Genomic DNA, 27,188 nt, shown 5'->3' on the forward strand with positions numbered 1-27,188 from the left:
TCGTAAAGCAAAAGAAAACTAAGACGGGTCCTGCAGCAGTTACTCCTGCAGCAGAGACACCGAAAGGAAGAAGTAGGAAGAAGGCTGTGATACCGGAGGAGACCCCTGTGAGAAGAAGTCTTAGAATGAGGAGACAAATTTGTATAGTGACAGTAGAAGCTCAGTTTATTTCATCTAAACCATCCACTAAAGAAGCCCCAATACAAATTGTTCCTGATAATTTTCCTTCTCACCCTTAAACTACAAACATTCTTGAAAACCCTAATGAGGAATGTAGGGTTAAAGTAAATGAAAATCAAGATGATCCCCCAACAGGCCAACAATAGTTCCCATAATGAATGAGTTAGTTTATTCAAACACTGGCCTAGTTCTTTACAAACCAACATGGAGTTTATTCAAACATTGGCCTAGTTCCTTATAAACCAACATGGCTTACAGATTTCGTAAAGCAGTTATATAAGGAACAGAGGAAGAGGAAAAATAACTCTGAAGAGGACAGTGGTTCTATTACCCTGCAAAAACTTCTTTTCCAGTTGTTTGGACAACATATGTTTGCTGCAGACCTATGGGAAGAAGAGAGGAAGCAAATGAAGAAAGTCATAGTGTCCCTAGGTGAGGAAATAACAGATTTGAAAGAGCAATTTGCAAACCAAAAACAAAGGATGGATCATGCCCTAAAATTGGCTGATCAAGCACTTGCTTGTAGACCACCACCTCGGATTTATGCTATGTGTTTAAAGGAACAATTCCTTTTATTCCAACTTATGCTAACGCTCGAGAACATAAATGCAGAATTCAAATCAGCTCAAGAATTCTATGGTTTATTCCAGACTCTATCATCCTGGCAGCAAAACTTGCTCTGTGAGTTATATGTGCACAATTTTATCATTCGAGCAGAAACTCAACGGAATCCTTTACTCTATATAGGGGATATACATCTGAGGGCTTTGATGTCTAGGATGCATAATGAAGCTAATTATGACAGACAATGAATAATTATAGACACGAGGAAAGACTAGAGCCCATGTCATTAAGAGTTGAGAGTAGTAAACCAGAAGAAATTCTTAGGGACTGGTTTAGATTAACTTATGGGGATAAGAACAAGGGAGTAAGGGACAAAATCTTCACTACTAGAACCAAGGTCTATGCAGAATATGAGAACCTACCATACACGGCCTTTCAAAGAGCCATGGTTGGTGCTAAAAGTAGGTGGGCTAGATTACCAGAGACACTTAAAAGATCAGAGCCACACAGTCCTATCAATTTAGAGGCGGCCCTTCATTGAGTTTCAAAGTATATAGAGTTGGGGAAACAGACTAGGCTAGAACTATGGTGCCCACTCACTATGCAACCTCCAATACTCATGTGGCCCCCTGTACGATATTAATGCTGATAGACTTGACAAGTTGCAAGAGGACAATAGAAGGGAAGTTTGGGAGAGAACATGAGGATTCTACTACACCTTCAAGAGTAGCAGGAAAGGAAGGACTGAAGTTGGAGAATTCAGGTCACTGACTAGAAAATGCAATGCTTGAGGACAAGGATTAGTTTACCAGGGGGCAGATGATGAGGCTAATTATTGCCTCTATTTTATGATAGTTTTAAATCCTCTGTTTTACTCCCACCAAGACATTTGTGAACTTATGTTTACTTGAACTGATGATTAACCTATGGGTAGATAGTATGTTATATTTTGCCAATATTATATATATAATGTAGTATTTCATATAACCATTAGAATGTGTGTTCTAATAATTGAATTTAATTTGATAATGCTTATTTGCAAATATCTTTGCATAATAACTAACTTGTTAGCAAAGGAAGTTGAAGATTGTCGGGAGTATTCAAAGGGAAACGTTGAAGATAGCCAACAATATTCAAGGAGAAAAGACGTTAAGGTTTAGCCGCAATGGAAAGAGTCATAACGGTACCAAGGGACACAACCGCTAATATGGAGGAGCTATGAAGAATTGCTATATTTTCTATGCATTTGTTATTATGTCAAAGCGGTTGTCCAGACTTTATTATTCGTTCCGTGAGCTGTTATCTTCTCTTCTTTTTCTCTGGCGGATTTGAAGTTAGTTTGTTTTGCTTTTATGTTTCAGAATAAATGTCGATCTTCTATTTATAGGGATCAGACCAATAGTGTTAAGGAGTTAGAAGAAAGTTTATGACAAGAAACTGTTGACTCTTGCAGCGAGTTGTTTTTACAGTTCTATGTATCGTTCTCATGTAATGAATTTCTGGAACATAATGAAATAGCTCCTGGTTCACATTCTGTGTTAGTAGATTAGCAGAAGCCAACCAAGGGGGCCCACTTGGGAGGTGGATTAGATTAGAGTAGTCTAGATTTGTTTCATCTTTAGTATTGGAGGTAGAAGTTATAAGTTCCTTCCTGTAGCATCATACTTTGTAAGTGTTCTTGCAACATCTGTAAGAGCAGTTATAGTAGATGAACTGAGTTGGAATATATATTAGTATTTAATTGCATTTCCAGTATTTGTTTCAATAAAGAGTTAAGTGTGTTAGTTTCTTGCAGTACTAGTGTAGGTTCTTTCCTTGCATTTTACTTTCCTGCAGCATAAGAATAATGACTCATTAAGAAACTTAGTGCACATACTGTGCCGACCATTTCAAGTATACGTCCCTGGGTTGACAAAATTAAATGCACCTCATGGTGGGGAAAAATAGTCCTTAGATTGAATACGCTATTCCTAAGTATGGCCTTTGGCATGATTATTATACACCTATTGTGAGTCGGACCAGATACAACAAGCAAGGTAACAACACTTTGGGGAAGGACCATATGCTTGTACCCATAATTGTCGTCAAAATACTTGTCAGAGTACTGAATTTCTGGCAGTTGAACTGCTCCCACCAAAGTCTCAGGAAGAAAGAGATAATAGCTAAATTTAGCCTCGAGTTTCAAAATGCTCTTCAAATCTCACAAAGAAAAAGCTATCAGCAACTCAGAGAATGAGCAAGTAAAATGAATCACAGGTCATGAAGATGCTAACAAAGGTTGTGAAGATGCGACAGCATTATTCAGCAGAGTCACATATTTAACAGGTTTAGGTGCCTTGAGCCTACTGTTTTGTGATTCAACAAAGGTATTAGGTGCCAATTAAATACCGAATGCAAAGCCAAATAAAAGATGCAAACAAAACCAACATGAACAAAGTGAAAATGTTTTTTGCTGATTGCTTGTCTACCTGCGCGCTTGTGCATCATTACTTTTCTTTCTTGTTTTCACATAATTTCTAAGCAGTTTACCTTTACAAATACATGGGAAGTATTTTCCATTAAAATAGAGGGACCATTTTACTTGAGAGGTTATTTTAACTTTAGAGTTCTGAATCTGGACTAATGGGCAAAACCCGAGTCAATTTTTTTGATCATAAATTTCTCTAGCACGCCTATAGGGACCTAGTTGGAAAACTTTCCCTTTATTTGATTTTTCTATATGAAGTGACGGATTTTTTTACGAATAAAAATAAGTTATTCAAACTCTGCGATGGCCTACACTGTGTTTTATCAGCATACATACTGTTATATCAATTTGGAATGAAAAATATAATTCCAGCTAATGGCAGTGTTTAAGTATAGAACAGCTGACACGTATATCTACATACGTACAGTTTCTTATACAAGTAAGTATTTAATTACAGCTGAGCTAACAAATATATACAAATTCTTATATAGGTATATGTTTGATTATTTATATGTAAATACTGTCGATAAAAACACAGAGCATTATCAGTCAGTAATTATAAAATTTAATAATAGTTGAATGTATACAAAATGAGTTTGTAGGACTTTTAACTCTGTCAGTCAAAAGCATCTAGCAGGTACAACATTTAACCCTATAACCTTAATCAGCATCTTTCCAATCAAGTAAAAGAAAAAGCACACAAGAAGAACAATCAGCCCTTACAAGCAGTTCTCTAATGGAAGTATTCAAACAAGGTAGAGTCATTCCATCCAGACACACAAATAAGACCATACATAAGCATAGACTAAGTGTAAACTTATTGACTAATGCTTCTAGGATGTAGATGAATAATGCAATTAACTGCAGATTTCCCAACATATAGGTCAATTAAGAGGTGACATTCATATAGAGAGATTTATGTTGAAAAGATCTTTTAACAGCTTTGAAGCAAGAGCATTTGATGAAAGCCAAGCTATGCTTAGCATCATTTATAAGTGAATATAATAGGGAATTTACCATCATATAAAAAGCTATTACGGCCATACTGGCTTTGTAAACAAAGAGAACATGCATTGGGTGTGCTAGAACTGACATCGGGAGTTTAACTATGACAATCATGAATCAAGTTTCTCAATCATAAGTGAATCAACAATGAAACCAAACATTTATATCCTTCTGGCTGTAAGAGGACACTGACTAAGTATGAGTGCTTTATATATGTGAACAAAACAATCATATCCTTCAAGTGGTAAAGGAAAAGTGGTTAACTAGCTGAACTTATAAATAATATCAAATCCAATGATGATGCAGATGCAGGGTGTATAGAATCTTTGTCTAAGTGCCTCTTTAAAGCCATGAGAATCTTTTGTAAATTGCTGTTACATCTATTGTTTAAGATAAAATAGTTTTAAAACAAATGGAGAGAACAACCAGTCCATGGTGGAGCATTTACTCAAGTTTTTGAACACATAGACAGAGTAAGATAGAAACATCTACATGCAATTCTGACTTCAAATTCTCTGCAAATCCCTTTCCCTTCTTTTCCTTGTTCTTTCTCTTCTCTCTGACCTCTTCCCCCTTTGGAAAATTGATAATGTAATCATAAAAAACATCTATCATGGGTGGTCATTATGTCAACAAAAGACGCCATGCTTGCCGGCTCGAATCTCTCCAACTTCTGCACAATTTTCACTATGGGCTGCCCATGAGCTCCCTCAACCCTATAATGTAGGGTTTCTTAATGTCAAATTCTCTTTTTGTTATCTTTTATGTTTCCCTTTTTTGAAATGGATTTCTAACTTCAATTTAGGCGAACTTCATCTAGATTAATGAGTATTCTGTGTCTTGAAACAGAGAATCTTTGAAACAATGGTGCTGTATAGAGGAGCATTGGCTTTGTCAAGGCTGCGCTCTCGTCTTGTAAGTGGACATCTAACAAATATTTGATATCCATTCTTATGTCTAATTCCATATAATGCAATTTAGTCAGAACGTAATTGATTTGTTCGTTTAGATATTTCATATATAGTTTTAAAATGCATTTTTCTGGTTTAAAATTATGTTACAAGAGAAATGTGCAGCTGAACATATGTTTGTCTTATTAAGTCAACATGTTTTACATCCTAGTATTTTATCTTTTGGTTTTTAGATTTTTTTTGGTAAAAGACTTGGAATATATTTATGAAGGAAAACATTATTTTATTTATCTTAACTGAATTGTACTTTCTATTGGAGAAATCTAGTTACAAAAAAATGATGTTTATATATTGTGAAGAACAGAATTTGCTACCCTTAGGATTGATGAAACCCTAGGGAACAAATCGGTCCTTGCACCACTTCACTCTAGTGAGCTAGGGTGATCAAGAAAAGTAGGTTGATGTAACAAACGGATTTTCATAACAAAACAAAGGTGACCTAGAAAGAATTTTCCTCAACTAACTACTGTAACAAAATATCATGAATTCCTTTTCATGAGACATTAATTGATTTTAACTACTAACGATTAACTGAGATAACAAAACCAAACTGAAATAACTGTAATATCATTCAACTATAATAACTATAATAATGATTAACTGAAATAACTGTAATAACGATCAACTGAAATAACTGTAACAATGATCAACTGAAATAATAGAAATAATGATCAACTGAAATAACTGTAACAATGATCAACTAAAATAATTGAAATAGCAATTTACTATCTTTCCTTGCATACAAGTAAATGCATAATAGGAAATAGAAAGAGGAATATATGAGAAGTAACTGGTGAGTTTTTAATTGGTTGTGCAAGCTTCGGCTTTTGGTAAGAGGAGAAGCATTCACTTAGGCTTAACCTCCCAACCTCGGACCATATTCATCCCCACACAATCTATTGAATAGAAAGACCCTCCTTACTTCAGGATTAGGCTTGGATACTTTTAGTCCAGCCACCTGAGCATTTCAGTATTTAGAATTTCCGCATAGTTATGGACAGACATGTCTGAATAATTGACACTACTGACATCAAGTGATCATAGATGGCAAACATGCCTTTAACTATCTTGGCCAAGGTTTTCGGATAGGTTCAATGACCTGATCACCACCGCTCGACTTGACAACAGGGAAACAATAAGGATGATCATGCATGAGCTATTAATTGATTTTTCTTTTAAAAATAATTTAGAATTGTTATGTCACGTCTGATTTTTATTTCCATGCTATTGCAAATTTCTATCTCGCCTCTTCATCTTTTCCTTGGCTATATAGTCGAGTGAGTCTTAGGTGTTTGAATCTCAGAGCGATCAGCTTTATCTATTGATCCTCAACTTGATATAAGAATATTACATGTTTTCAACGTATCACATTTTTGTGACCTGAGAAATATAATCTTTCCAAAATAAATACCATTTGATTATGATATTCAGCAGTAAAATAAAGATGTGAAATCATATCATGAACAATATGGTCTCGACTTATCATTAGAAGTTCTGACTTAAGGATGAACTTATCTGATGATTTCAAACAAGGATGTACGACATTTCAAGAATCTGTAGCTTACTGTTGTAAATACAATGCAGTGGTATCCGATAAAAAAAAAATAAAAAAAAATCGATTGGATATGGTAAGTCAATCACATAACCTGTAAGTTTAGAAGTATTGGAGCCTTGGTTGGATGCAAATATTCCGTTCCTTTAAGAAAAACTTCAATGCAGATCTCAATGTGATTACCAATCACATCTTCAGCAAAAATATTCAATGAAATGGGCAAATTGCAGCAAGAAAATATGCAGAGGGATATCGGGTGGAATAATGCAGAGATATATCGTGTGTAATAATGCCCATGGTTTCTCATGGCTTCATAATATAAAGAAGTATTCGAAAAACCTTTTGGCTTCCAAGAAGCCATAACTTAAAAAGAAAGGACTTGGCTTCTTGAACGCTAATATGCCAAATGTGCATTTCGGTTTTTGGCAAGAATTTGAATAAATATGGAAAAAGATTTGAAAGTTATAAATCAAGTAGAATTAATATATTTTTATTTTCTTGCATGTAGATGTACTTATGAGGTGGCATCATATTATTTGTTTTATTCAAGGTCGTATCTATTATTAAGTATATCCAAAAACAGCTTTATTTGGAAGATTATTTTATCTTCTTGTACACGTATTTAAATATACATATTAGATAAAATCTTGTATAAAAATAATATTATGGTGTCACCTTTATTTCTATATCTATGTGTACGTACATAAATATACATTATAGTGATGTGGTGAAAAAGTCAATCAAAAGCCATTTGAGGTACGCAGTATCTTTAATTAATTAAAAATAACTAATATTTTAAATGTTTATTTAATGGTCATGCGTGCCCAATTGTATTCTGATGTTCAAGTTGCTAGGTCTTTACCAAGATAGTTTAAGGTCATACCCATCAACTCGATAATTGGACTAAACTAGTATCCCATTCCGTTGATCCCATTTAGCAATGCTTCTCCCCTTCATCTTCTCCAACAACCACCTATGCAAAATTTTCCACAATAATAACAAGTTACATGATAAATCCATAATAACATTTAATGTAGATAAGGAATTTAATTATTAACCATAATTTCGAAATCAAGCAACTGCTAATCATCACATGACAAACAATGGATAACGACCATCATTATTAAACAATGAACATAATGGAGACAAATATATTTAACCACCCTTTTCACATGATTATGAAAGAAAATTCATTCAATTCAAAAAATTCATTCAATTCAATGGCTATAAATAAATTTTAAATTAGGTCAAAATTTGGGATGTAACAATTGATGAAGATGTATGTTTAGCGTTTCAAGTGAGATATTATATATAATACGAGAATTAAATTAACTAGAGAAGCAATTGATAATGTGTTTTGACTATTGAAAATGAAAGAGCTAATTGTGAATATTTATTATGCAAAGTAATTGGTAAAATAATTGATGTATTAATAGATGAGCAAAGAGATCATTATAAACAGTTTTACAAATGTACAAAATAGAAAGTTTCTAATAAGAATCTTAAGATTGTAAAGACGATCCTATCTACAAATAATTCAATACGATACATAATTGACCATTAAAGTAATAAAATACTAATATTCTAATACCCTCCCTTAATGGTCAATTTGTCCACAACACCAAGCTGTCCCCTGAATTGAACAAACTTATCTCGAGCAAGAGGTTGGTGAAAATGTGTGCATTTTGATCCGTTATTGGAACATATTGCAAGTGAACAGTCTTGTCTTCAACCAAATGTCGAATGTAATGACAATGAACGTTCACATGTTTGGTTCTTTCATGGAAGACCAGGTTCCTGGCAAGTTTGAGCACTCCTTGATTATCAAAGTGCAAGGGAGTTGAGCCTACTTGAGATAAATGCATATCTGCAAGCATCTGCCAAAGCCAAACTGCCTCACAAGCTTCTTAACAACTCCTCGATATTCTGCTTTTGTTGATGAAAGTGAGATTGTATGCCGCTTCTTATTAGTCCAGGTGACTGCACTAGATCCCAAATTGAACACATATCTAGAAGTTGATGTCTTATCATCAACCAAACTGCCCAATCTGAATCGGTGAACCTATTGGCTTTGGAATTATGATTCCTAGTGTAAAGAAGTTTATAATCGTAGTTGCTCTTAACGGAATGCAACACACACTTTGTTGCTACCCAATGATCAGCCTTGGGGGTTGTTACGAAGCGTGAAATGTAGCTCACTGCAAAATTGAGATTAGGTCTAGTGGTAGTGAGATAGATGAGACTACCCATTAGTTGCCTATGAGTGGTTTCATCAGTAGGAGGAGAGTCATACTTGGCTGACAACTCCAATTCTCCATAGGTGTGCATGTAGGTTTGCATTTTTGCATACGAAACTTGTCAAGCAAGTTCCTAACATGCTTAGCGTGAGAGATAAAGATGCGACCATTAATTTGCCAAACCTTGACACCTATACAATAAAGAATTCCCACATCTATCATATCAGAATCCTTGCACAAATATTGTTCAATTTTTGCAATCGAATGTGCTGAACCGCCAATAATGATCAAGTCATCCACATAAACAACAAGAGAATATCACCACCAGAGCATTTGATATACAAATTACTGTCAAAAGGGCAACGCTGAAAACCATGATCAACCAAGTACTTGTCAATTTTGATGTACCATGCTCGAGGAGCCTGCTTGAGTCCATAGAGTTCTTTCTTGAGTCTAGAAACTTGGTGCTCTTTGACAACCTTGAAACTAGGAGATTGTGTCATGTGGACTTCTTCTTGCAACTCACCATTGAGGAAAGTATTCTTAACATCCATTTGATGGACTTCCATCTAAACTGAGAGCTACAATGGCGGGAAGAAGATGAATTGTACTCATCTTGGCAGTACGAGCAAAAGTCTCCTCAAGTCAATGCCCTACCATTGTGTGAATTCTCGAGCAAGTAATTGACCTTGTATTTATCTAAGGTACCATCTGTCACGCCCTGCCAGGGAACCCAGAAGGATAAGACTAAAAGCTACTAAGTTTAGTGGATAATTTTTTTTTTCGAATTAATTTTGCTCACTTTGTTTACCTAACTCTAGATGTAAGAGTCCTAATGGCTTCCCCAACATTTTCCTTTAACACATTTCTTAGTTTCTTACTTGATACATTATCCATCTCAATATCCATCTCAATATCTGTATCTTTGTTATATTAATTAGGGTTTTAATCAATTGTTTTCTATTCTTAGATCTTTAAGTAGGACCTAACCACTTTAAATCAATTTAATCCACATTTAACCTTGTAGAAGTTAGGGTATGATAATAAACACTTTTATAGCACTTTCTAACCATTTTTTTCTTAATCCAAGCAACATTATACAACTTCAATTTATTACTTTTACCATTTCCAAATTAGGAGCTAATGTCCTAAGCTTTATAAATCCAATGCATTTACTAAACTTGCATTAAAGATACATTAAATAGATTTAAGCCATTAACTACACATGTTTGCCAATCATATTCCATTCATTAATTACTTGTTTCTAACATTCATTTGATAACATTAACATTTTAGAAGGGAACATGGTTCTTTTATTCATCATAACATATTATGAATATCACCATTTAAATATAAAGGAATATGCAGTGTCATGACATCATTATCACTCTATTCATCTTTTGAAATAATACAGTATGTTCACACTTCCCTTCGTTTCACCTAGAGATACCCTTTACCCCTTTACATAGCTTTTCAATTCATGATATATATATATGATCTTCAAACTTCTTTCACGAGTTTACATTACAAAATTACATAAATTTCTTTCAAAGGAAATGCAACATAAAGACTTAAAGAAATAATCTTCAACAACTACTGAACAAGGATCCATATAAAGCCATCCATGAAAAACTTAAACAGTACCTCGAAAATATTTCACCACCCAACCACGTGGAGACATGAATGGTCCACTCCCTTGAGTAGGAGATAAGACCATGATCCACATGGGTTCTAAGGAATCTAGGGCTTATATCCGAAATTAGAAGTACAAAGAAATTATAGAGCCACATGAAAGCATAATGCCAAATGAAATTATAAAGAAAGTGGACAACCAGAGGCAAAATCATGTGTGAGAGGTTCAACCACATCTAGGTGAGTGTCATCGCACATTCCTATAGTGTTGGGGTCAACCCCCTAAGCCAAAGACCATCCTGTCGCACATAACATCTTCTCCTCGAGTACTCCAGCAAGATATGTATGGTGTGCCATAGTATATTTCTCTAATGTTGGGATCATCTTGAGCCAAAGACCATCTTGCCGTAGAGAATGTCTTCTCTTTGAGTACTCCAACATGCACAATATCCAATTATCTTAATTAATGTGAATTCTCAAACCCCCATAACCCATAATTATAATAATGTTTCCACTTGATTACAAAAACTCACATATAGAACCAGCCTATATAGGGCCTTGGTCTTTATCACATAGGATCCTCTAGCCTCCACTTCTGGGCCCTAGCACCTATGGTGAGCCACTCACCTAGGGTCTCTACCCTACTCACCAAAAGAAACCAAAAGTCATAAAAGAGTTTTAAGGCATAATAACCTAGGGTCCCATATCCTTAGTCCCATATTTGTTCATTATAATTGCGCATATGTTCATTATTACTCTGTATCCATGCCATATTCGCTGCACATTCATGCAATATTGCTGTGCTTTTGTGCAATATTGTTGCGCTTTTGTTCAACTATCTAAAATGATACATCAGTTCATTACAACTGTGCATATGTTCATTATTGTTGCACATCTATGCCATATTGCTGCACATTTATGCAGTATCACTCCGTTTGTATGCAAATATTGTTGTGCATTTTTGGAAAAGTGACTAAGAGTCAGGAAAACTCAAAGGACACATAGGGTTGTGCATATGCGAGTCTCTCCTACGCATTTATGCTGTATACCTGCACATCCATTCTGGACAGAACAAAAAAATATAAAAGATTGATATAAATTGAGGATTCTAGATTGAAAATTGGATAAGATAGGGTTCCTTTACCACTTCTGAAATGTCTCCAAATTGGAACCTTACTTCCTCCTATCCAATGTGGAACTCTCTCATCATATCTTCTCACATGGCCAAAATAATTATTTAAGTGTTTTCTAAAGGAATAACATAAATGACCAGGTCTACAAACCACAGACACAAGGACATTCAAAGTACATCCTAAGCTCATGCGAGTATAAGCATCACAATTACATCTAGTTTATAACATCAAAATATTCAATTTATTTTATTGACTTCAGTTTCCATTTCTTAAATAATTCTTTCCTCATTGCTTATATATAAGGAGAAGGAAGTTTGAAGGAACCTACTTGCAAAATTGATGTTCCTTTACTGAATCCATGCCTTCCCAGTGTTTCCTCTTTCTCCTATCTATTCCCAAGCCTCTGAGCATTCTCCTAATTTCGAATTTGATTCTTTGAGTGTAGTTTTTCTATGGATTTTGATCTTCTTCCTTTGCAGATTTGGATTATAGTTTTCTTTACACTCTTCTCCCCCCCTCTCCAATTCTTGGGAAGCTTTATTTATAAGCAACCAGATGGTTGCATTGGTTGCAACTGTGCAATTATTAAGTCAACCAATTAATTATAATTATATTTTATTTTATTCAAATCTATATCTAAATACTCTCATACAAGATTCTCTTAATGGACCCTTATTTCAAGGAATTCTCATGGGCGCAATGGTGAAGGCTCTCCCTTCTCATCTACAAGGTCAAGGGTTCAAATCCATGATGTTTTTTTCATTTCAAATTTCTAATTTATCCCTCGCACTAACCACTTTATTTACCTTGCTTGGTAAAGTTCACAAAGAGCAATGGTGGTGAGATGGTTGGTAGCGGGTTTAGTGGATGGAAGGTCACGAGTTCTAGTCTCCAAGATGGTTCAAGTGTAATTCTGTTTTATTATCTTCTTTATTTTATTTGTCTCTTATTTTATTTATTTATAGAACTATATTATTAAGCCAAGACTCAAAATGTATCTAATAGTAAATGCATATTTATTCGGGCATATATGTGTGTGGACCCATATATACTCGAACAAATATACCTAATTAACATAGAGATACATCATCAAATCAAGATGACATAAATCGCAAATATAATATTGATGTATCAAAGTATCATCTCAAGATCCCAACCATGCATAAAACCATCAATGTAAACAAATCTCACAATGTTGAATTAGAGCTAAAATCGCTAAAGTTCCCAAAATTGATAGCTGACTTCCTAATCAGGAATTCTAAGCTCAGGGTGCCTATATGAATCATAGTTCTATCTCCTTTTTAACAACTCGTTCGAGGATTTTGAGGCACACTAAGATTTGTGTAGCCAGGTGGAGTTGATGCCTGGTACCTGCACACACTTGTATCACCCATTGACAAGATACAATACATATGCATATATACAAATAGTGACAGACAAGGAAGGAGGAGTGCTACATTGTGGAGATCTCCTGAAGAAGTGACTACGACTGCCTCTCCTCATCTAGAAGACACGCTAGGTAGAGTAAACACACATATACATATATAAAGCACAATGGGTTAGCTGAGTTAGCTTAAAACCAAATTTTAATCATGAATTAAAAGCATCAATAAACAATATGTCCAATCAAGGTATTGAAAACATGATACTGAATTAGAATTCTAAGCAACATACCTAGCATGAATCCAAGTTACATATTTTAAAACTAAATATTTGATTTCCTAAGAATAACATTATTTGTAACATGATCAAATGTCTGATGCAAAGTAACATTCTAAGCATGCTCCAAGTAATGTTGCAAGGACATGTCAGGTATGGATAGAGTTATTTCTAAACATATCATATCATAGGAATCCAGTTGATTCATTTGCCTTCAAAAGGTTGCCTAGTAGATAGGTATCATTGGGTTAGTGAGTGTTTGAAGGTTGTTGCAGTTTTACTTATACTAGTGTTTGTCGAGATATGAAATCAAGGTATATAAGAAATAACCTTATCTTCTGAAATAGCCCGAGTGTACTTACAGTTGTTAGGAAATTTGGATCTGTAATAGAGAGAACCTTGATAGTCTTTTGAATTTATTTGATCAGACTTGTGTCATCTATATATGTCTCTAATAATAACAATTATAATATATGAAAGTTACTGTCAATATATGTTAGCAGTATGATATGAGTATATATCAAATCCTCAATTTATGATCTGAAAAATCCTTGAATGATCTTATTACTAAATCAAATGTCTGCTGTGTATATCTGTATTGCCTTTAATATTGATATGATATCACAGCAGACATTGATACCAATGATATATACAATGTCAAGAGTTAAGTCCATGGAGGGACATGACTCCCACCATAGCCTATGCCACGGGGAGCCATGGCCCTTCGTGGCCTTAACGAATTATAACCAAAGTCAGCAATCACAATCCCTTATTTAAGACTTTGTCGAGCATTACTATATCGGGCATATTTAATATGAGATTATGACATTGATTAATGTTATTAAGAATGTTTCTCATTCTGTTCTGAAGCAGATATTATTATTAAATGATTCTATTCAGAATTTACATATAAGATTATTTGTGACTATATATATATATACTATTCAAATCATATTTCACAAATACAACTACATATATATCAGTTTAATAATGATGAAGTATATGCTTCAATCAGAATGAAGCTACATTCTTAACAACACTATCTCCAAACTCTACTTATACTTGTCAGGACTAGAGGGGTATTACATCCTCCATCCCAAAAATATGACTTACTTCTGGAAGTCATCATGATCTGGTCACCCAACTTTATGATTACCTACCCCAGATAGACTGTCTATTAACAAATAAGCGCAGTTTTCTCTTAGAAATCAGATATTTTATAAGAAGTTTTCAAATGAATGTCCCTATACAGTCTATTCTGTATGCTAGTTGTCCATATTTAACTAATTGAATTCTAGTGTTTTCACTTCCTTTGCTAGAGCTTATGAAAAATTCTTTCTTCTTAGTAGTATTTTATGTTCTATTTCATGTATTGACATAATTTACCTAGAATCCTTTATTTTTCCTAAGCTCCTACGCCTAGAAAACATACGAAGACAAAATTCGTGAGTAGATATTCAAAATTGATTCACAGGATAGACCACCTTTATTTACAATCTCCTTAAACGAACTTCAGGCATTAAGTTTCCTCAAAGGTAAATATGATATCCCTGAAACACAGTTATGCTTTTATGCTTGAAAAGCCACAATCTTATAGAGAACAAAATTTATTTGGTTAAAGGTGCTTATTTCCAGTCAAGGCAGTAATCACAATCCTAGCTATGACCATTTCTGAGAGTTTTTTTTGCTTGTATATTTCTCCTAAGTTTTTAACTTGTCAAGGAGGAATTCTTTCTTAAAAAAGGAGTTTACTGAATGGAGTTTCTTTTTTATTAAATTTATTGATGCAGTTTATGAGATAGAAGCCTTTAAGGATTGATCTTGCACTTACCCGTCCTTTGAATTGCTCCAACCACCAGATGGTGATCCTGTCTGTTGTGTTGTATACATTCCATTTGAAGAAGAAGACATCATCTCTGAAATGATCCCAGATCAGATTTAGAGTTCTTGTGGAAATGACAAATGCCTTGCTTTTGTTGTCCATTGGTGCTTTGCACTTCTCTTTGCCTGTATTCCTATCTTTGTCTAGGTTTCTGAATTTAATTTTCCAACTATTTGCCTGAGACTAGTTGGAACTGCCAGGATTTCTTCCTCTCCAAGAATGGTTTCCTGCTGTTTTGGAACTTGTGACAGTATTCCATCCTTTTTTGTTGCGGGGTGGGATTTTGTTTGCCCAGGGGTCAGATGGGGGATGTCCAAATAATATTGTTTGCCTCTCTGTCCTGTTTTGCCACCTAGACCCTGCATTATGCTGCCATCTGTTATGTAGGGTCTACCACATCTGCTCGAGAGAGCCCACAGGGACCTTTCATATCTCAGTTCTTTTTTGCTTGTGTCGTCTTCTCAACGGTGGTTGACTTTATTATGAAATAGTATTTTTCTAGCATATAATTTTGTAAATATGAGTACGTCAAGTGTTTCCTTTATGGCAAGTTCTCAAAGCAATACCTGATTTATATCCTTTAAAAAGAAAAAGTTTTTCTTGAGCAGTTCTGCATTTTATCCTTGGTCCTTACTTTCTCAGGAGTCTTGTTGTATGAGGTTCTATCTAGATAGATTATTTATGTGATTGCAAACATTTCTTTCTAGACCTTTTCAACTTTTGTCAAGATTGCTGGGTTTGATTTTCCATTTTTTTTAATATTCATTCACATTTCTTTTAAAAGAACTGAGGTTGGGTTTGTCTTTGGACATGTATAGAATGAAAATATTGAATGTGTTTCTTTGTAATATTCAACAGAGTTTGTCTTTGAGTTGAGGCATTATAGGTGGTTATAATGGGTATTGACACATATGGGCGTTAGCTGTATGTTTTCTCTCTGTCCCCTTTCTGGGATATTTGTTACCTTACATGTAATTTGATTGTTTAGGTTTTGTCATCTCTTTTGACAAGTGAATACATATGTTGGTTTTATTATCTGTTGATCAATGTCAAGAAATAACTTATTGTATATTGCTTATACAGAAATATCTGTAACAGATATTTAAGTACAGATGTAAAGCAATGGAGTTTTTTTTTTTTTTGATGTATGATAGGTATAATTGCTTGTTGTGATAATTGTTTTCCCTTGTATTGTAGGCTCACCGAGAATCTACTTCTCAGTTTGTACGATGGCTTCAAGTTCAGAGTGCACCACAAGAGGTTAGATTTAATTGTTTTGCTAATTCATTTTCTTTGAAAAACTTAATTGTTTGTAAATGACTAGCTAGTATTAAAGTATGATGTACACATTGTAGAAGAGTTTTGGAAATTAAATTATCTAATGATATGGAACATGGAAGTGGATGTAAATCCTTTTTTAGCTGCATAAAATGAGGGAGCAGGGTCCCACTCCTATTTATGTTTATTGAAAAAGAAAATACTTGTAGATATGACCTTGATCTCGCAATATCAACTGATGAAGTTGATTGGGTTTTGAATATATTGTGATGGCAATTAATACTGAAAAAGTAGTTTACAACAGACAGACAATTACATTATGATGATTCTAAAAGAAACAAACATTAAGAGAGGTTGGAAAGAAAAACTATGCTTCTAAAAGAAACAAACATAAAGAGAATTTTGAAATAGAAACTACCTAAACTAAGACAACTAAGATGACCATTGAAGAAACTTTTCATTATTTTAATACCCTTCGCAGTTGGTCATCATCTAAAACAACCTTTGCAGAAGACATAATCTATAGGTATTTTGGTTACAAATGCATTGAAGGCTGCCCACTTTTGATCACAAACACACAGAGAAGGTTGTAATGTCCCTTGTTTTGATGTCCCCAATTTGAAATACAATCAATAATTGAATGATAAAATATAAATAAAGGAAAATTCGGTATACTCTATTTATGATATTTTAATATTTATTAAAATCTTTTAAAAATAATAACATAATATGAAAATATTTTAATATGTTATAAGTAAAGAATTAATAATAATGATCAAGTATGAAAATGAATAACTGATATAGTATCATTTATCCAATATAATATAAATAAATGATATTATTATACATAATATTATCATATATAATAATATTATTGTTGTTTCAAATATGAAATAAATATTTTTAATATATAAGACCCTACAAATAATATTATAGTATATAATAGTAATCATAATACGAAATATAGAATAAAATAATAAATAAACAGATTTGTTGATTGATCAATTAATTAACAATAATATCAATATAAATCTATTATTAATAAAACAATATCATACCTTCCAAGAAAAGGAAAGATACAACCGGCAAGAGAAAAGGAAAATCATTTGAAGCAAATTTTTAGAACACTTTGCAAAATGAGCCTGCTGCTGTGACCTTCCTTGTTTCTGCAAAACTTTTGGAAACAACCAAGATAACCAAAAACTTTCAACCTGATTGTGGGAAGCAAAATCTTTTTCCCTATAGCTAGAGACACTAAGAACAACTTCTCAAATGGAAACCATGATCGCCAAACCTGGTCTGCTTCAGATGAACAGCCACAATTTTATTCAAACAATCGCCAAAAACATTCACAGATGAGTTCTCTGCACCTAAATAAACTGCACGAGACCATGGTTTTTGTGGCAAACACTTGACTGATGTGCTGTGTCAGGTTTTGTTTTTCCTTTTTTTCCAAGAAAAAATCATCAGAGGTTTTCCTAAATTCTGTTTTCATTATTGAATATGCAATTACAAATACACATATTGTACCTGACGAAGTATAGGTTGGTCTTCTATGAATGTGCTGTTTCTGATGTAAATTGGGAATTAATCCTTGAGGGTTTGGATATGGAAATGTTGTAAGCAATCTGATCTGTTCTGACAGGTTAACCGTTCCATGAACGTGTTCTACAATTATTGTGTTAACTGCTGAGAGGGTTTTGTAAATTCTATTTTCATTATTGAATATACAATTACCATTACACATGGTACCTGATGAAATATAGGTTGGTCTTCTATGAATTTACTGTTTCTGATGTAAATTGGGAATTAGTCCTCAAGGGTTTGGATATGGAAATGTTCTAAACAATCTGATCTGTTATGAAAGGTTAACCGCCCCATGAACATGTTCTACAAAAACTGTGAAGTCTTATTAATTAAATGTTTTCTGAGCAATGATATCTCCTTAAAATATGCTTGTGTTTGGATGATATATCTTTTTATTTTCCTACCTCTCTTATGATTCCATTTTCCTTCTGGGGATTATCCTGGAGTTGCCCACAATGAATAATACTGTTATAGCCTGCAGTAATTAACGACTTCTGATCTGATCTCTATGCCTGACTACTGATGTAATCAGAATTTGTCTGCCTTTCCTGAGTCTCGATCCTTGTCCAGTTGTTTTCCTTGACCCTTGTCTGAGTCAATCCACCATGGACTCACTAGTTTTAAACAGCTTATATAAAATCAATATCTTCCCTTTCAGCTTGACACCTGAATTCAGATCAAATACCCAACTTTCTAATTCTTCCTTTAAGGAGGTCTGTCCTATTTATATATTTAAGTTTCTACAAGGAGATATACCCTTTTGAAAAGCTGAGGTCCCTGAATGGATATAATTTTGTGAACTAATCTTCATGCTGCATTTTCACTCCTACTAATCCCTGCTCTTATATCGATTTCTACTGCTACCTTTTTTTCTTACTAATCTTTGGTCTCTTTTTGCTCACAATGCCAATCACTGCTTGTTAACCTTCTCCTTGATAATCGCTGTCCTTTCTTTTTGAATTAAATTGCCCTCCCTTATTTCTGCATGGTTGATTAATACACACTGTGATTCAATTGCTGTTCCTGATATTAATGTCGCTGGGTCTGATATTAATCTATGTATACATGTAACTGGGATTTCTGATTTGTGCTCCTGTAGAGCTCTCCAAATCTGGATATCAAGAAGTACAAATAATCTTCACCTATTTTCAAACACAATCCTTCTTGTAATATTTATATCCTTAGTGACATCACTCTTCACATTCACATCCTTTGGTTTATGGGTTGGCTATCAGCGATTCTATATGGATTAACCACAACCACTGCTTTGATTCCTGTAAGAAATTGAGTAAAATGAAAACTAATAAAACAATCCAAGAGAGCTTAATGTGAATAATATTACCATAATTCAAATGAGTTTCCCAATGGATCAACAAGAATGGAGACAAGAGATTTTGAAAGGGGAAAGCAAAGAAAACCCCTTGTGTAATATTAAGAATGTGGCAAAGAAGCCTAAGGAAGGAGAGAGGAGGAAGAAGGATTGTGAAAAAAATTAGCTCATTACAATAACATCAAGAAGATGTAAAGAAGAAGTGTGGAAGAATGAGAGAGGCATCTCTTTTATAGAGATGAGAAAGGAGTTGCATGTGTAACTCCCATTTCTATGAATGCCACCATTCATAATAAGTGTATGCAAAGTGTCAATATCCTCTTAAGGAGGAATAAACTATTTTCCTTAATAAAGGAATTACAAAAAAAGAGTTATCCTCACATGTGTACTAGAGGACAAGAAAATAATATGTCCTTCACATGTGTACTAAAGGATAAAATACATAAGGGATACCTTGGTTTATTCCATTTAATAAATAAATACAACCAAGGAAAGATTACTACTTCTAACACCCCCCTTTAATCTTTACTTGGGGAGATTACATCAAAGGGTATCAAACCCATGTTCTTACAATGAAATTCAAATTTCTTTCTAGAAAGAGGTTTTGTAAAAATATCAGCAACTTGATCTTCACCCTTGCAATAGATGAGGGACACTTTCTTTTCTTCAATGTGTTCTCTAATGAAGTGGTGGTGGAGAGAAATATGCTTTGACTTTGCATGGTAGATAGGATTCTTTGCCAAGGCTATTGCACTTTGATTGTCGCAATACAAAGGTGTAGGTTCTTGTTGAGGTAGACCCAAATCTTCAAGAATTCTTCTAAGCCATAGAGCTTCTTTAGATGCATTAGTACAACTTTTATATTCAGCTTCCGTGGAACATAGAGAAACAGAGGTGTCTTTCTTACTTTTCCAAGATGCAACACTTGAACCAATAAAGAAACAATAACCACAAGTAGATTTCCCATCGTTGGGATCTCCACCTAAATCAGAATCAGTAAATCCTTCTAAAGTAAAACTAGAACTTGCATCATAAAATAAACCTAGATTAAGAGTTCCTTTGATAAATCTTAATATTCTTTTAGCTACTTTAAAGTGTGTTTGTTGAGGTTTGGACATAAATCTTGAAACTAAACCTACACTATATGCAATATCGGGTCTAGTAAGGGTAAGATAATTTAAACTTCCTACAAGTTGTCTGTAAGAGGTAGCATCAACAAAAGGAGTGTTTGTATCAACCATTAACTTAGTTCCTAATTCACATGGAATAGAAACATGGTTAGAATCATTCATTTGAAGCCTGTCCAAAAGATCTTGAGCATACTTTCTTTGAGAAAGAAAAATGCCCTTAGGTGTTTGTCATATTTGCATTCCTAAAAAGTAATGTAAAATTCTTAAATCAGTCATTTGAAATTTTTGATTGAGTTGAAACTTAATATCAGAAATCAAAGTGTTAGAACTTGAAGTAAGAATCAAATCATCAACATATAGAATAATAATGATAATATCATCTTGAATATGTTTAATGTATAATTTAGGATCATTTTTACTTCTATCAAAACCTTGAGAAATAAAAAAGGCATTAATTTTGGAATACCACTCTCTTGGAGATTGTTTTAAACCATAAATAGATTTCTTTAGTTTAGATACTAAATGCTCACTACCTTCTTTGATGAAACCTAGTGTTTGAGCCATATAAATTTTTTCATGTAAATCACCATTTAAAAAGGCACTTTTAACATCCATTTGATGAATAGACCAATTCATTTTTGAAGCTAAAGAAAGCACAATTTTTATAGTAGGCATTTTAGCAACTGGTGCAAAAGTTTCATTGTAATCTAAACCTTCAATTTGGGAAAATCCCCTAGCTACTAGTCTAGCTTTAAATTTACTAATATGAGTTTAGTTTTATATAACCACTTGCATGAAACTAAATTCTTGCTATGAGGCAAAGAGACTAAATCCCAAGTTTCATTAGAGATTAAAGTGTCATATTCCTCTTGCATAGCTTTTTTCCAATGAGGTTGAATCTTAGCTTGTTCAAAAGTTTGAGGATCATTAGAGTTCATGAGAGAAGTCATCAGACCATAATTACAATAATTAATTCTCCTAGGTTTAGGTCTACCAAATCTAGTAAGATAATCATCACTTTCATTAAGTAAACCTTGAACCCATTTAGGTCTTCTCTTAGTAGTAATAGATTCATCACTAGAAGAAGAGTCATGATCTATAAATGCATCATTAGTATCAACATTATCATCATTACTAGAATTATAAGAAATAGGAGGAATAAAAGAAGATACTTGAGGGGTAGGGTTTAGAGGGGCAGGGTTTAGAGAAGGTGTAGGGTTTAGAGAAGGAGGTTGGTCCTCCACTACTACAATCTTACTTCCACTAAATTCATCATCTTGAACCTTGGAACAATCATGTACTTCATTTTTTGCAATACAAATATCTCTTGCAATTTGAACTTTGTTCGTAAGAGGATTATAGACTCTATAACCTTTAGTACTTTCATCATACCCAACAAATATAAATGGAGAAGATTTAGCATCTAATTTATGCCTTTTTTATTTGGGTGTATGAACATAAGCAATTGATCCAAATATCCTTAAGTGTTGTAAATTGGGCTTTCTACCTGACCAAGCTTCTTTAGGAGTTATATCCCTCAAAGCCTTAGTAGGAGTTCTATTAAGAATATAAGTGGCACAAGACATAGCTTCAGCCCAAAACTTATAATCCATATTTTTTGCATGTAACATGCATCTAGCCATTTCCACAATAGTTCTATGCTTCCTTTCTGCTACACCATTTTGTTGTGGTGTATAAGGAATAGTAAACTGATGTTTAATACCAAACGATCTTAAGTAAGAATGAAAGACATTATTAACATATTTAGTACCATTATCAGTTCGAAGAATCTTTATCTTAGAATCAGATTGCTTTTCCACTAACATATGAAATTCGGTATCGAGTACTTGATCTTTATTATGTAAGAAATATATCCAAATTCTTCTAGTAAAATCATCAATGAGAGTAAGAGCATACTTTGAACCTTGGATGGAGATATTTGCCATAGGTCCTAAAAGATCACTATGAATCAATTGTAACTTATGAGATGCCCTCCATGATGAACCATGGGGAAAGGGCTCCCTATGCATTTTGCCACTCATGCACCCAGTGCATGTAATCTTAGATGGAACAATATGAGGTAATCGTTCAACCATATGAGATTTTAGCATCAATGATATATAATCAGAATTCAAATGACCAAGCCTTTCATGCCACACATTAAAATCAATATTTGCTTGCAAAGAGTACCTTGAAGAGGTAAACTCATAAAACTTGAATAAGTTATCATGGCCCAACTTAGCATTAGCAACAACGGCATTAGTGCTAGGATCAATAATAGAACACATGTCCTTATGAAATTCAACTTTATAATCTTGACTTAATTTAGCAACTGAAAGAAGATTGGTTTTCAAGTCAGGAACATAAAGAACATCATGTAACTTTCCATTTGGAACATTAACATCACCAAATCCTTCAATTTTGCAACTATGATTATCGACTAATTGAATTGGAGTATTTGAAGGATCGGGTTGTAAAGAATCAAACACTTCTTTATGAGATGTAACATGTTGAGAAGCACCACTATCAACAATCCATTCTAATCGTTTAGAGACATTGTAACTAACAGTAAAAGCATGACGAGATTGATTACCATGAGATTTTTGATTGTGTTGATTATTGTTATTGATAGGTTGCTTATCATTTTGCTTTTTAAAACAGTTGTTAGTCAAATGACCATCTTTCCCGCACTAAGTACAATGAGTTTTCCTATTAGGACTATTTTATTGATTAGGATGGTTATTATTACGGTTTGTATTTTGATTATTATTATTGTTAAAAGAAGATCTAGAATTAAATAGGTTGCTATTATTGTGACGATTATTAAAGTTATGATTATTATTGAAATTGTGAGTATTAAAGTTTTGATTTTGATTATTATTGGCAGCATGAATAGACGATCTAAGATTTTGATTTTGATTTTTAGACACAAATGCATGTTCATTAGATCTAAGAGTACCAAATTGCAATAACTTAGCTTCCTCTTGACGTAACAAATTTTGAAAAATACTTTAAGTTACTTGAGTAGACAAAGTAGGAATAGCAAGTTGAGAATGAACATTAGTGATAAATTGTTGAAATTGTCTAGGAAGACATTGCTTTAAAATAATGGTAATTAATCTAATATCAGTGAGAGTAATGCCTAATCCAATTAGTTGACTTTTAATATAATCAAATTTAAGTAAAAATTCATCCATAGATTTGAAATCAATATGCCTCAAGTCTTCCAAATTGTCTTGCAATTGAATTTTGCGTGATTCAGATGGTCTGTCATATGTTTGCTTCAAAATATCCCAAGCTTCGTGCGCAGTAGTGCAATGAGCAATTAGAACATATAAATTTGGGTTAAGAGATATACCAATGAGGCCAAGGGCTTCCTCATTTTTAGTATTCCATACATTTTTTTCATCTTGTGTAGCCGAGGTACCAGGAACTATGGAAGGGTTAGTAGCAACATCTAAAATATGCTTAAATCGAAAAATAAAAGAAAGATGTGTTTTCCAAGCATGATAGTTTGAGTTATTTAACTTGATTTCTGGAATTAAAGTTGACATGATTACAAGATTAAATGACCAAGAAAAAAATAACCTCCTTGATTAAATGAATGTGAAAAACAAATTATTTGAGAAAAAGTAAACCTTGTTAAAAGAAATGAAAGGAAAAAAATTACAAATTATAAAATATATCCTTCTTGTAGAAATTTTTATAAACTAATATTAAGTATAAACAAGTTTTAATATTTTGAAAAATAATAATTTTTTCAAATTTTTCAAAAAGTGTGTCAAATATAAAAATAATAATTAAAAGATTTCCAAAAAGAAAAGAAAATGTGTAAATGTTCAAAAAAAAAAATTAAAAAATTAAAATTAAAGTTTTATTATAAAAGAATATTTTATTTTTTTAATAAACTAATGAAAAAAATTCTTTTAATATTTAAATTTTATGAAAAAAATTATATTTAACTTTAAGGAATGTATATCTTAAGTTACTATAAAGGTTTTGTTTGGAATAAACAAATAATAAGTTTTTTTTAAAAAGAAAAGAAAGTGAAAAAAGAGTTCTCACGTGCCTTTAAGGAGAAGGATTACAAATCAAAGTTTACCTTTTTGTTTTCATTCATTGATCAACCATTTTATAAAATGAAAACAACATTGCTAAATGATTAACTTTTGCAAGTGTACGTTATAAAAATGATTATAATGTAATATGCAAGGAATTACATAGCAGACTGCTTAATAGGATTTTGGAACTGAACTACCACAACCAGAGAATATAATGATAAAAAATGAACCGGATTAATACTTCCAATCTATATGAAAAAAAAGTGTTGCTAAAATAATAATTCTCTTGCAACTAAGGAATAATAATGATAATCTATTTGTAAAAAACATTACTAGATCTCAGGAATAATAATGATGCAAATACGTTATAACAGTGGCAACAAATACGTTATAACAAGAGGAAGATTGCAGCTAGTCTTCAGCCTTGCAGTCGACGGCGGGTTGAGGCTGGAAAACGACAGCGAATTGGTGATACTACAAACTACGTGCGGAAGCTTCAAAGACGGGAGATCGAAACTAGCAGGAATAGAGCTTTCATTATTTCCAATGGTACAGAGGCAGGAAAGAAAGATGTGCAAGGTAAAAGGAGGGAGGAGGGATGACAGTACCAAAAAAAGGGATAGCTACATAAAACATGGTAGCTGGCACGATGGCAGGGCAGATACAATGAAAGGAGGCCTCACGCAAAGGGACAGTAGCAGAGAAGACCTCACATGAAGGTATAGCTGAGTATGGGGTGCTCTATTGTGGGAGAGCAACCACAACACAAGGTCATGCAACAAATAAAGATGAGCTGAAAAAAATTAACAAAAAAAATATAAAAGAAGAATGAAATATGTAAATAATGAGTGAATGGAATATTAAATAGCTAAATAGAAATATTCAAAAAATTCTAACATATATATATATATATATATATATATATATAAGGAAGGATTAAATATTTAAAAAACAAAAAGAAATAGAGATGAGTGAAAAATATTAAATTTTCAAAAATAATATGAATATGATTAAATCTAGTAATGTAAGTTGATTAACATTATAGTAAAAAATAACATTAATTAAGTGTTCCCTAAAATAAAAATGTTAGGGGAATAATAATATTTTGATTTTAAATATTTAATAAAAAAAAGTGCACAGTATATAAAAATGCTATTCAAATAAGAATCGATAAATGCTAAAATTTTATTATTACTATTTTAATAGAAATACCCTTTGGTGGCAAGCCTTTCAAAGAGGGTTAGTAAAAAATGATAAAAATAATAAAAACCTGCACATGCAAGATGTTAGGATGAGCAAAGAACTATAATCAAAATTTTTCCTCTCAATAACGTCTCCAAATAAGGTGTGCTCCAATGAATGGCAACCTTCAACACTAAAACTCAAAACAAGGATTAGTAACCAAGCTCTGATACCATGTAAGAAATCGAGTAAAATGAAAATTAATAAAACAATCCAAGAGAGCTTAATGTGAAGAATAAGAATATTACCATAATTCAAATGAGTTTCCCAATGGATCAACAAGAATGGAGACAAGAGATTTTGAAAGGGGAAAGCAAAGAAAACCCCTTGTCTAATATTAAGAATGTGGCAAAGAAGCCTAAGGAAGGAGAGAGGAGGAAGAAGGATTGTGGAGCAAATTAGCTCATTACAATAACATCAAGAAGATGTAAAGAAGAAGTGTGGAAGAATGAGAGAGGCATCTCTTTTATAGAGATGAGAAAGGAGTTGCATGTGTAACTCCCATTTCTATGAATGCCAGCATTCATAATAAGTGTGTGCAAAGTGTCAATATCCTCTTAAGGAGGAATAAACTATTTTCCTTAATAAAAGAATTACAAAAAAGGAGTTATCCTCACATGTGTACTAGAGGACAAGAAAATAATATGTACTTCACGTGTACTAAAGGATAAAATACATAAGGAATACCTTGGTTTATCCCATTTAATAAATAAATACAACCAAGGAAAGATTACTACTTCTAACAACTCCCCTATAATCTCTGTCATAGATAAAAATATTAATTTCTGCTCCGTATTTATTTGTTGCGATTAGGGTTTGCAACAGAGGCACATGACAAGAGATCAACTAGGGGAATAGTATATTATTCTCAAATACAACAATAAAAAGTGAAGAATCAATCCTTATAAAAGGTGGCGACCCTTCCAGCGTTCCTTCTAGCAATGAAGTATAAAGGAGAATTCATCCCAAGAATCGAAGGGGACTTATCAATCTTCACTCACACATACCTGAAGGCATCAATCAAGGAACATCAAATAATTTAGCAGTAAAACTCATCCAAGAGAGAAGCAATCAACAGCCAAAGAGAGAAAGCCAACAAATTCGGTATTTACAAGGTGTGGGCAAGATTTAGGGCAATTCCAAAAAGGGGACATTACAATTAGCATTGGAGCTTTGACCCTGCCAGCTTGTAGGGTAAAGATAAGATGATGGATAACAAGATATAAATGACAGTTATAAGGATGTTTGAAATAGTCATGAGTGTTGTTAGTGCTCTAC

General features: G+C 33.2%; 1 protein-coding gene across 5 annotated transcripts in view; it reads left to right on the plus strand.

The window, feature by feature from the left end:
* LOC149563759 (citrate synthase, mitochondrial-like) overlaps positions 1–27,188 on the plus strand; it is a 208,256-nt gene that overhangs the window by 23,920 nt on the left and 157,148 nt on the right. For 3 of the 5 annotated variants that reach the window (XM_089826891.1, XM_089826895.1, XM_089826890.1), the window contains 2 exons: positions 5,066–5,131; positions 16,480–16,542. In XM_089826891.1, coding sequence (XP_089683017.1) covers positions 5,081–5,131; positions 16,480–16,542 — 114 coding nt within the window. In that variant the 5' untranslated portion in view covers positions 5,066–5,080. Of the gene's footprint in view, positions 1–4,855; positions 4,940–5,065; positions 5,132–16,479; positions 16,543–27,188 lie in introns of all 5 variants that reach the window. The other 2 variants (XM_089826893.1, XM_089826892.1) reach the window with 1 other exon arrangement.

The sequence above is a fragment of the Cupressus sempervirens genome, chromosome 4, assembly GCF_028749045.1.
Source record: "Cupressus sempervirens isolate cs-2001-9-10 chromosome 4, ASM2874904v1, whole genome shotgun sequence".
NCBI classification, from domain to species: Eukaryota; Viridiplantae; Streptophyta; class Pinopsida; order Cupressales; family Cupressaceae; genus Cupressus; species Cupressus sempervirens.